The sequence below is a fragment of the Haliaeetus leucocephalus genome, unplaced genomic scaffold (genome assembly GCF_000737465.1).
Source record: "Haliaeetus leucocephalus isolate CR32 unplaced genomic scaffold, Haliaeetus_leucocephalus-4.0 Scaffold880, whole genome shotgun sequence".
NCBI lineage: Eukaryota > Metazoa > Chordata > Aves > Accipitriformes > Accipitridae > Haliaeetus > Haliaeetus leucocephalus.
Genome location: NW_010973316.1, coordinates 2,667,475 through 2,680,315, shown reverse-complemented (window position 1 = coordinate 2,680,315; position 12,841 = coordinate 2,667,475). Strand labels below are relative to the sequence as shown.

Here is a 12,841-nt window from a genome sequence, read left to right as displayed (position 1 = left end):
AATGGGGATAGTCATCAACTCAGCATCAAGTAGATTTGAAACACAAGTGAAATGTAAACATGGGGAAGCTAGGATGGACTGCCAAACATCTCTTTAAATTTATACTGCAACTTTTTCAGTATGGTCCCATGCATAGACCAAATTTGGTTCCTAGAGCATTTGGTTTCCACCCTTATTGCTGGTGATTAGAAATCCCTCCTACACTGGGGATTGAATTTGATTTCAGAGAATATTAACTGGTTGAAAATTACATTTTTTTAAACTTGGAAGGCAAATTAGTATTGCTGTTCTTTGCCACTTACCCATGTGCAAATGGGTGCAACTTCTTAGCAGTCAATGAAACAGCATCCATGTCATCAATAGAAAGAAGATACGTCCTTCTAGTTATAACTTATTTCACTTACGTTTCCTCTGGAGAATCTCCTTTGTTTTTATCCATTTTGTAGCACAAATCTTGTAGCCTGCTAATCAGTTTTCCTGCCACTGGATCTAAGTAATCCCACGTAAGCTTTGCAGAGAGTTACTCAAATTCAGTGGGTAGAGAATGTGATTCATGGAGTCCACCTACACATCTCCAAGCTAACTCTCTCTCTAGCAACTCTGCTACCTTACCTTAGCATCTGACTTTGAGTAGGACAAGCAGTCTCTTGGGCCTGCTGAGGAGGGCCGTACATAATAACTGTCTGTATCGAGAAAAGTGGCCCTTTTAGTAGTTAATGAGCAAGCTGAGGTGGGTCTTGGAGGAAGCAATGACTTTGCTCTAGACTTTGAGGCAGGAATCTTTGACAAAGAGGTAGTCTAGTCATGAGAAAACAAACAAAAGAAAACACAACATGAAGATGGACAAAAGGAAAATACATGCAACATGGACCAAAAAAAAAAAAAAAAGCCAAGCTATGAATTAATACTTTTCCTGTGTCTGGTAATGGTGTCTGTGCAGTTCTGACATGCGTAAACGTTTCAGTTCTGTGTTGTTTGACTGAAAACATCTGGGTCTGGACAGAGTTACTGATCCTAGGAAGTGCCTTTTTCTGCAGATGCTATTTTTGTCTTGTGTTAATAGGACAAAACTGGTGCCAGGTACAGCATTTAACTGGTACAGCTGCTGGCTGGCTGCATTAGAAGCAAGTGCAAAACTACAGGAGCACCAAGAGATCCTAGTCCTTTAAAACTAAGTTGTGCATTTGAAATACATCCCTTCAAGCTACAGTCAAGAATAAAACAGTGGGGAATCTTAAAAGCAAAGTTACACCAGTATTCCCGCAATGGCAGAAGGACAAGACAGTATTGCTTCTTGTGCCACTGTGTACACACAAAATCCCTAATGCATGCCAAACACTGTAGTCTGTGCATTTGGTGTCACTCTATAGAAATTCATAAATTTATATTGACTATGTGGAGTCCTGGGAAACCTGTAAATGGTTGAAAGGCTGACATGATATGTCATTGTGATCAGATACTTGTCTGATTCTGAATAATGGTAATACCCATTGAAAGAACAATCAAACACCAGTAGGACAGATTGAAAGTTCTTTGTTGACACTTAGGAGCACCTAACTGCTTTGCAAAAAGGAATCTCCTTGAAAGAGAACAGGGCTACTTGCTCAAGCAACATTTTTTTTTCTCCCATGGGTATAACCGATACTACAAAGAACAATTGCAAGGCTGTTATCTTGGCAATGTAGGCCTGATTCTCTCTGTATTCATACAAGCATGAAGTTACACAGAGGAGCAATGGGCCTGTAATTATGGGACTCGGTATAGAGCTTTAGCTATGAAAAATCTGGCATTTGATCTAAGTTAGTCACTTAGACTTTCTCAATGTTCAGAAAAGATGTACGAGTTGCTCCTTAAGTTGTCTTTATTAGAAAATGAGAAAAGAATGGGTTGTCCAGCCCTGACAGGCACCTGGCTTAGGCTACACACCTAGCCTACAGAAAACTGAGGCTGGTGTGCTGAATGTCATCCATGACATCATCAACATGATTAACAGTTGCAGAACTGTGTAACAAAGAATTCCAGTCGTACAACACAGCTGAGAGGACTTCTATTGGATATCATCATCCATACCAAATAGCAAGACAAGAAATTAGTTCAAAGGATGGAAGTGCTTTACTAGCAAGAATATATTCCTAGAATGAGTTTTGCAACATATTTATGTCTCTTTCTTTTAATACTTATTTCACTGTCAGAATAAACAGAATAAAAAAATCTGAGTAACTATTCTACACAGAAACTGTACAATATGTGTTTCTGTCACATCAAAGGCTTCTTCAGACTTTGACTGATTTGTCATAGTTCAATTTATGGGTCCCATCCACTTGTGAAACTTTGGGCCATGTTTACAAATCCACTAAGGTGTTCATTGATGCTGAAACTCTGTGGAAGCAGGGTATCTGTGTTGGGTGGCTCCAAGAAACAGACATTCTGCGAACACCTTTCACCCAGTTTTCTGAACTTGAGATATAACTAAGTACGCACAGTTTGAGGCCCAAATGTTCATTCAGTGGTTTTTGCCTTTTTCAACTTCCAGACCACGCAAAATATTTCCCCCAGTGAGACTGGAAGACTTACAGATTAAGATTTTAGGCACAATGTAGAGACCTCGTCCTCTTCACTCATCTTGCATACAGCGTCCTCCGTCAATATGCACATCTAACAGGGATGCTAAAGATGGAGGAGACTGAGATCTTTCAATGGAACAGTTGGGAAAAGGCATGACCTTGAACTAAGGCACTGCTCTGAGATTATCACAGTCTAGATTGCCTCGGTGTTATTTAGGGAACAAGGCATTTTTAGCATCAGTAATAGCAGCAGAATCTGGCCCAACCAGATTTCAGTGACATGCTCAAGGCTGGTAGAGCAAGCAAAGAAACCAAATGTCTCAATCCCTGCCTGTGCTTTACCCAGAAAACTATTCTTATTCTCTGTTAGCAATATATTACCTTTGACATCTATTATAATTCCTGTTGCTGGAAGTGTCAGCTGTCCACAGGACAAAGATCTACGTAACCCTGTCTAAGACTCAGGGATTGCTGAAGTTGGGATGCAGAAACCTCACTTTATTTCAGAGGCATTCCTAACACATGACCGATGTTCTCATCATCTTGCTACTGCAGGTACACAGCTCCTTCCAGCAGATGGAACTGCTTAGCCTTTCCTGAACTTGCTCTGCAAAGCAGTATGTAAACTGTAGCTTGAAGATGGATAACAAAACTGACCGGGTTGGATGATCATTACCAATGGAGAGGAAAAGGTTGCACTTAAAGGATATAAAAGCTGAAAATGAGGAAGAAACACAGCAAGAAAAAGGGAGAGGTCTTTATAAAAGCAGAGGTGAAGCCAAAGCGCAGAAGAGAAAATGTCCAAGAGTTGCATGACTGTGACAATCAGAGAAGTGAAGCAGCAGGGAGAGAAAGTAAGCAGGAGACAGACTTCTGATCTTTGCTATAATGTAAGGGACAGGAATAAGAAAGGTATGTAGAAAGCAGATAATTTCAGAGAATGGTTTTGCAGCATTTTTACTTAGAGCACTCCGTGAACACAGATGACTCTGAAAATGGGCTAGTATTGACATCTCTTGCGTAAGTGTTGATCATCTCCCCAGAAAAGACAGTAATAAACCATACTGTTGACTCAGACCAGAAACCTGTCTAGATATTTCTTACTGTACTAGTAAAGAAGGTCTGTCAGTTTCCCAGTTATGAGCTGAAATGGGTCACACCTGAAAAACCACATGAAATCCAAGAATCCATGGCTGAATTCAGATCTAAATTTCACAGCTCCTCCATAGCCTCCAATCAGTTATGCTGCTATCATCATTAACAATTTCTTACGATTCATAAATAATGTGTAGCACTTTATGAGACAGAGATTTTTGTTCCCCAAAGAACCAACAATCTGGTTAGACACATGAAACAAATCAGCCATGGAATATATTAGGAAATTTAGAGGAATCCTAAGGAACTTTTTCATTGTTAATGATGGCTAACTGACAAAGTATTGTTGTGCTGCAGATGTGAATTAGCATGTGGCAATGTCATATAAGAATAGTTGCATAGGGGATAGTGAAAAGAGGTTGGTTTCCAGGGTATTTTGGAGTGATCGACAGGAAGAGCGTAGGGTCAGCATGGTAGCAGGGTGGAGGGGCACTGCAGTATTTGCCGAAGGAAACTCAGCAGAGGAGTGCCAGACACAGGGAGCACAGCAGGCCGCAGAGCAGCTGAAGGCAGGGCACGGAACCATTGGGTTAAAACACACACAGAAATCAGCAGTCCAGGAAATGGCCATCAGAAAGCACTTAATTGCATATAAAATGCTACTGGCCAATAAATTCTACACAGCCATGACCTCTGCAGAACGTATGGCTATGTAATGGTGCATCAGAAGACATCCGGTGAGTCCTGGGGGAGGGTTTCTGCCTACATAGCAATCGAGCAAGGTGGCAGTATGAGTCGGGTGCTGTAGAAAGGGCCAGGGTACACAGTTTATCCCAAAGGATGACCTGGCTCAAAATGCTGAACAACATCCAACTCCTGCAGTTTGGAGTCTGTGTGCCCCTTGTGGATTTGCAAACTGTCATCATCTACTACCCGGGACTGTAATTCAGAGGTTATTCAGGAAAGGTGGTTTTAATTACCCTTTAAAATGAATAATGAATATGGCAAACAAATTCTAAATGGTACACAAATTTTAAATGGAACACACAATTACTTACTGAATTAACACAAAAAGATCTGAAATAAGGACTAAAGGAGATTATAAAGATGAACAGTAAGATCATTTTACTCACTGAGAGTTTTTCCTTTGCTTGTTTAAATACACCAGGAGCCTGGTTTGTTTCACCACCTGCTGCTGAGAGACCCAAAGAAAGACTTGATAGTTAAAAAAAATAATAATAAGCATTTCCACTTAGTACACTTGATAGAACAATTAAATGCCTTAGAACTACTGTGCAACGCAATTACTTTGTGAATTACTCTCAGTGAACTGTATACAGAAATGTACCTGTCTTAAAATTAAGTCCTGTCTTTATCATACTTGAGGTAAAATGGTATTCTACATGTTTCAAACAAATCAAAATGTTGTATTCATGTTCCTAGAAGTCTAGAAACTACAGTAAAAACTTCAAGAAATAGTTGACAACTATAAGACACTCTAGTTCTGAAGGTCAATCAGCCACCTTAGCTTCCTGATTTTCAGGATTGTCCTCTAAAAATCAGGCTCCTTTAAATAATCCGCAAATGAAAATTTTGAGAGGCCCATGAAATCACCACTTCTCAAAATATTAGCCAACATTCCTAATGGAAAGAGAGAGATTCACTGCTGAATTATCATCCTAGTTGGGTCAGCAAGGTCAGTGTGCTGTGGGTCAACTAAGCCATCAGACTCTAGCAATTCAAATTATATCTGGGACATCAAGTATGTTAATTCAGTATTTCATTTATCTGATACAACATGGTTTGAGGTGAGATTTTTCTCTCTGACTAAGATTTCCTTATGAAAAGTTTTGGAATGCGGCAGCTTTTTGGAAAGCAGGTTATTAGCTTCGCCCCAACACTGTTGCTCAGGAAGTGATCTGCCACACAAAAACTAGATGTGAAATCTTTTGGCATCTGTGCCAGGATGCCTTTAGCAAATGCAGAAGCAGGACAGTAGTCACAGATGACAACCTTTTGCTGTAAACCCAACTGCATTCCAACTGTAAAACCAACCCCTTCCAGCTGTAAAACCAACCCTAGTGCAATGTACAGGACAGAACAGATGAATTTTCTCCTTTCCCTATGCAGTTTCCAGGCGTGGTGAGGAGATCCCTGGTTTTCTGCCACACTTCCCACTCTAGTTCTCCCCTCTTAATATTTTTTTTTTTAAATTGAAGGAGTAGGAGAGAAAACTTGTGAAGAGTAAAAGAAAATAACTGCAGACTTCAGTTCTGAATTTGTAACAGGGATAAGTACAGCACAGCCCTCCTGCGTCACATCTTACAACACCTATTACTGCTGGTTTTGCTCTGTTTTGCATCTCCTAAATAATCACAAATAGCATCTTTCCTCCTTCCCTTGGCACAGGCTGACTTCATACTTCTATGAAGTAGAAAGAATAGCTGTGCTGCTTGTGCTGACTTACCTGAAAGCACAACTTCTCCATCTGAACAAAAGATCTCTACAGGCTCCGCTGCCAGTTTAAATACACAACAAACATGTTTTACTTCAGGGTGTGACCCCAGAATTGAAGACAAGGCACAGAAGCGTATCACATAGTAACTCCTGCTCATAACCAGTTAATTGTCCTGGCCTTGCCACTGTAAACACTCCTCTGATGGCACAACTGCAGTGGCATCTCACAGCCACAGCCACTAACAAAAAACAAGTCAGGTTGAGGTTTCATTCATGGAACTACACCAGTCAAGACAAAGACTTCACAACTCTTTTCTCAGAGTTGGCCACGCAGTTTCTTTTTCAAATGGCAAGGATGAATCTCTTAAAAAGCAGTCCCTCCCTTGTAAATATGGCACTGTAAGTTACCAGTATTTGCCAGTGGTTACCAGTGACATGGAAATTTTTTTCTGGTATTGAAGGGAAATATGGGAAAGATGTAATTTCCTGGGCCACTACACAGAAAATATGAGCAAATACTAACTTTTTTTTGTAGGCACTTGTATCTTATGACTGGACATGTTTTGGTTTAAAGTCACAGCAAATGCAACATGGAGGTTTTAGCTGACTGCAATACACTCGAAGCTGTATAGACTACACTGCCAAGGGACTTTTGGTGGGGCTCCATTGGCCACGTATCACTAAAGCTGACAAGACCATTCCAAATAGGACACACTGACAGTCGAAACTGGCTTCAAGAAACGGTGCTATATTTTATGTAAAAGGAAAATGGGAGAAAGGCAATGTCCCTCTAAATTCCAGATCCTGGAAAGAGCTGGATGACTGGTTCAGGCTTGGGATATGTAGGTTAACATATGGCCACCTACACTCTTAGGATATCACATGGCACTGCACTCTTTCTCATGGCCTCCCCTCAAGTCCCATCAGTAAGTATAAAAAGGTGAGGTAGAAGAGAGTAAGGGATACTGTGAATTTTCCAGCAACACTGAGTATGGTGAAACATTTTAAGAGATATTTTTGTTCACTTTGTGGCATGGTTCAAGCTCCTTTGCTTTAGAGACCGAACCTCAAAGTTCAACCCACATTACTGAAAATTTTATGATCAATCTGGTTCCATCATTTTGGCTGTTCTCTATCTCAGGATTTAAATGAACTGGGAGGTCATTTTTGTATTACATTTTTCACTTTGACTTATACATCTATTTCACTACGTATTGGAGTGAGAGAGAAAAAGCTCTGACAGTTGCCAAGCAGCACACATTTAAGGCACCAGGCAGATTTCTTTATGCAAGTCTATTGGTATGACTCAGGCCTCTCCGGGATGCTATGGGCCAGAAGAGTTCAGATGATTTAGTGGTAGAGTACCTGAGGGCAAGACAGCACTGACCACATGGCTGTAGAAGTGTAGATGAAGTTGAGAACACTACAAAACTGACACTTGCCCCCCCCCACCCCCACACTTCCACTGCTGATTGAACCCCCGGGGTCCAGAGTGCAAGTTAAGACAGCCCAGAGACTGTGAACTGAGGAGGAGCCATCACTGCAACACAGAGGGGCCTGGATCAGCCCTTCCTTCCCTGGCTTCATTTCTCATGGCAGGGGGAAGTAAAAGGACCAGATTCCCTCACAGGAGCAAGGCGATGGGACCAAGTATTTAGCTCTGTTGTCCTAATGGAGTACAACCAGGAGACAATACACACTTCATACAGTGGGGGCATGATATTAAAGCTCCCCTTGCATAACTGTCCTTTCGCTGTATTTTCACTAGTCAGACCTCCATACTGAGACTGGTCTAAATTTAGAATAGGAGTGACTCGTTGGTGCAAAACTGGATGGGAACGACTTCTTAGGAACACTTTCGGTATTGCACTGTTTAACTATAGGATGGGTAATAAATCCTCTTCTTAATTTCTAAGCCATGAGAAGAGGCCTATGTAGTTCTGCATTGCTGTGCATGGTTCTTCACTTAATAGCCCTAGTTTCACTCATCAACAACTGCACTGCAGTATGCGGCTATGCTACATGACAGAAAACCTGGCCTCTTTTAGCAAATTTTTTTTTTTTTTTAAAGATCACCAGAAAAGTCAAGATGTTCATCTTTCCACCCTGAACTCACAGTAACAACGAGTAATATGATGAAAATGCTGAAGGTGTTCTTTTGGTCCTCTAAATAATGATACACCTATCAAGATGTAACAGGAATCATTTGTTTCATCCTTTCATCTTCCTCTACTAAATATTAAGATTTTTGCTTGGAATGCGTTCGTAGTGTGAGCCCAGATTTCTTCTCTCTCAGCTTCATGCTGCATGTGGCTGGATTCCCCCTGTAGATTTTGACTGTACAGCATAAACATCAGTGACAGATTGGGAAGTGTCAATGCAGATAACATCAATCAACAAAATATAAGTCTGAAACACTTCTTATTATGCATGAGAGTAAAAAAGCAAAATAATGGAAATGCATACCATGGTTTAAGCTGTCAACATTTTCCCACCAGAAAAAAAAAAGAGTGTAATTAAAAAATTTAAAAAAAGAACAAAATGATGAGTAGAAATTCCTATAACACCATACTATAAGCACAATGCCAAGTTACAACTACAGCACTTGGAGGTCCAAGCAATGACAAGCATACATGATCATGGCCTCCATTAAATAAACAAACAAATACCAGGAAAAAAAGAAGAAAAGAACAATGATAGAAAACACTAAAAAAGCAATACTATTTGTGAAGATTGATACTCTTGGAGGAAAAAAAAATAGATAAGCTGCTATAGCCATGAGATTTAAAAAAAAAAAAAAAAAAGTCTATGTTTGCCAGCCACATTGCATAACTGAACAGAATGCAGTCACCTGTCTGCTTCCGTTTAACACAGGAGAGATGAGTTGATCTAGTATATTTGATAGCAGGTTTTAAAATGATTTTCCTGGAGGGAGAGTGGGCCTGAACTTCAGTTTTTTTAGCAAGTTCAGCTTTCTTATACACTGCTATAGACAAAAAAAAAAAAACAAAAAACACAAAAACATAGAATCAGGAAAAAAACCAGCAAACAGTTTCATATGACAATACATAAAGTGGCAGGCCCACTGCTCCACAACTCCAACCCAATGCATCGCTTCTACTGGGGTGAACAAATCCTAAGTCAGAAGAGGGGGAGCACTGGTGCGTTAACCTCAGATGTGTTACCCAGTGATCAGTGGGGATGCCTACAATGACACAGGACCAGTGGAGCAGTGAGCCTTGCACGTGGCTTTTCATATAGTTGTACAATGTCTCATTAAAAAGCACTATCATTAATACTATTAAGCTGCACATCATCTACAACAGAGTAACCGGATAGTACTGTACAATAGTAAAAAAAAAAAAAAAAAAAAAAAAAAAAAAAAAAGAAAACATATATTGTAATAGGGAGTGTTAAATGAACCTTTTTTCCTTCTCACTTCATCTCTGGAGAGTGTGCTAGGTTCCTTTTTAGCTATTTTCCTTTCAGGAGTAGAAATCCTGCCTCTCCCAGTTTTAAAAGGTTTCTCTTTTTTATGCTTATCAAGAGATGATCTTCGCAATTCTCTCTCTGCCTTCTCCTCTTTAGGAACAGTCTCTAACTGTTCAGTCATGATGCTCCTATCATCATCTGTAGGATCAGAGCAAATTATAACAACAAACAAAACATTAGTAACAAATGTTAACAATACTGCCGTATAGCAGGGAAAAGATAGCTGAAGACAGAGCAGATGGATTAATAAAAAAAGGCAGACTATTTTACCATTTTTTCTGAAACATGCTGAGATTACTATTACAACTATAATCATTTTGCTCTTTGATCATTATGATTTGGAAGCAAAAATATTTAACAGACAAAACAGAAAGGATAATGCACACCTTGAGTATCTGCCCAGAGACTGTCTGTGTCCATGATGGAGTCATCGATTGTTGTTTCATCTTTGTAATCATCACACGTCTCTGTCTTGTAGTCGGTGAGCAGGATTTCTTCTCTCTGGGGTGAAGCAGGAGCTTCTGGGGAGCCCTCCTTGGGCTCAGGTTGAATGTCAGCTACTTCCTCAACCTCCAGCTCCTCTTCAGCCTGGGAGTCCCCTGTTTCGATGTCTTCCTGCTGAGTAGCAGCAAAGCGCACACTGTGAGAAGCAGATTCACCCTCATCAACTGTTGTCTGCACCACTGTGATAAAGTCATCCTCTACTGTCACCACGGATTCAATAATGCCTTTCAGTTCAGGCAGTGCTTCTGGGCTACCCTTGGCTAGCATTTCTTCAGCCGTAAGTTTCCCAAAGTCTATTTCTGGGGGCATTTCTGATATAAGATGCTGTTTATCCTCCTCTTTTTCTTCTTGCCCTACTTCTATCTCTTCTTCCTCAGGTTCTTCCCGTTTTGTGACCCCAGCTGCCAATTCACATGGCAGCAGCTTTTGGATTTCCATAGGTTTCACAGGTGTATCAGGAGTCTTTTTAGTTCCTTCTGCAGGCTGTGGTATGCTCTCCATCTGAATCTCAGCAGGCTCTTCCTGGAGAGGCTCAGCTTTTGGAAGGAGAAGCTCCACAGAAGGTTCCTTTGCTGGTAACTGTGCAGGAGTCTCTTCCCCAGACATGAGAGGTTTTGGAGGTTCTGCTTTGATGTCCTCTGGTTTCAAGGATTCTCCATTCAAACCTTCTTGGGCTTGATCATGCTCTCCACTAGATTCATAAGATTCCTCTTTATCAACTGCCTCTTGATGTACCAGATCGGGCTTAGGAACTTTTTCCTTAATTTCTGTTTCTGACAGTTTGGTGCTGTCCTTCACATAACTAGGTTCAGTCTTGGAAAGTACATCTGCATCCTCTTCTTCTCTGGACAAGATGGTCTGATCTTCCTGTTGAGTGTCTTTGGGTTCAGGCTCTGCTCTTTTAATAGAGGCTTTGTCCTTCCCTGAAGGGAAAGAAACAACGTCACTGATCTTAGCATCTAAGTGACTCTGATATTCTTGGTCAGCTCTCCTTGCAGCCACTTCCAAATCGTGCTTTATAGCATTGTAATCTGGTTTAATTGGAGCTTCTATCTCAGCCATTTCAGGAACAACACTAAGAGTCTTCTCCTCCTTCTCCATCAACAAAGAAACAGCATCCTTTTCTATTGCTATCTCTGAAGCTGATATTCTGTCATACATGGTATCATCAGTTACATGAACTTTATCAGCCACACTTTCTTCTTTCATTTCTAAAATTGCCTCAGGTCTTGTCTTCTCTGGCTCTGCACCTTTAATGGGATAGGCCTCTTTAGAGTCAACTTGATCTTCACTTTTTTCTAGCACAGTATCCAGCTTCTCTTTTTTCTCCTGCTCAAAGTCCCTCACCAGAACGGACTCACCAGTGGCATGCTGACCTAAGTCTTTTTCACTGAGGAATTCTTCTTTTGATTTTTCAGCTGCTGCCAACTTCACTTCTATTAAAGACAGGTCAGGAGCTAGGCCGCGTCTCAGTTTTTCATCTGTGCCTTCGTAAAAGGGACAGGTTTCGCTTGTTAAATTCTCACTGTCCTGAACTGGAGAAGGGAGTGGGACTGTGTACTTATTGAAAACACAGTAGCCCAAGTCTTCCAGCTGACTTTCAGCTTTTAAAGTTACGTGGTTTTCATCTGTCACAGGTGGCAGGGCTGTGCTGCTGTCTTCCACAACAGTGTCAGAAGGAACTGACTTCTTTTGCGCCGCCTCAGCATCTGCGCTCACGGAGGCTAATCTAGATCTTGTCCCTGCTAAGTCTAACATTTCAGGCAGGTCAGGAGCCAGGACAGCCCCATTTTTGTAATAATCTTTGGCCAGGAATGGTGATTCGGCCAAGATCTCAGACTGGACTTTTTCTTCTGCCATTGCTTTTTCTTCTTCAATGTGCTCATCTTCCTCTCTACTATCAATGGGGAAGCAGGGGGCCTTCTCCAATGCTGGTGTGGTTGCTGGCAGGTAGTCATCACCTTCATCCATACTTCCACTAGTGTTAGTTAGAATATCCGAAGCAAGGGGAGAAAGATCATGTGCACGACCAAAGCTAAATCCTAGAGCTATTGAATCCAGGCAGGACATGGGCAAGTTAATAGACATACTTCTCTGTTCAATTGCAGATCTCCCTCCAAGTCCCAAGCTCCTGCTCAGAGTTAGGTCATCTTTATTTTTACTGTGGAGTTCTCTCTTATCCCCATAGACTTTGGGGTCAATAGTGAACATTCTTTCTGTTGGGGAACTTGGTTCTTCAGATTTGTCTGGTGTAAAACTCTGAGCCAGGGTACTGTACCCTACTTCATGAGCAGGCATACTCTGCTGATGATCCAATTCTGTCTGCAATTCTTTCTCCTCTTCCTCTTTGTCTTCAGGTATTGGACGATCTGTTTGATGAGGCTCATACATACTCTCTTTAGTGTCACTTAGCTCATAGTAATCACTGCCTTGTTTCAGAGCATCTGCTTTGAAGGCTTCCTCTTTCAGAGCAGAGGTTTCAAAATACTTCGACATTCCTGATCGATCCTCCTCCTCTTTAATTTGATGAGGAGCTGAAACACTTGTCTTATCCTCCTTGGTATCTTTTTTAACATCTTGCTCTTGAGAAGCTTCTAGAGTAGGAGCCTTGTCAGTGGTTAAACTTGGTGCCTCAGGGGCTTTCTCTGTTATTCTGGATAACTGAGTGGTATCAGGGTGCTCTACTGTTTTCTCAAGGGTCAGTTCATGGCTTAACTGGGCTGGGGGTA

General features: G+C 41.1%; 1 protein-coding gene across 3 annotated transcripts in view; it reads right to left on the bottom strand.

Moving 5' to 3' along the window:
- MAP2 (microtubule-associated protein 2) overlaps positions 1–12,841 on the bottom strand; it is a 69,440-nt gene that overhangs the window by 21,129 nt on the left and 35,470 nt on the right. For 2 of the 3 annotated variants that reach the window (XM_010583241.1, XM_010583242.1), the window contains exon 4: positions 4,793–4,854. In XM_010583241.1, the coding sequence (XP_010581543.1) occupies positions 4,793–4,854 (62 nt within the window). Of the gene's footprint in view, positions 1–612; positions 799–4,792; positions 4,855–12,841 lie in introns of all 3 variants that reach the window. The other variant, XM_010583239.1, reaches the window with a different exon arrangement.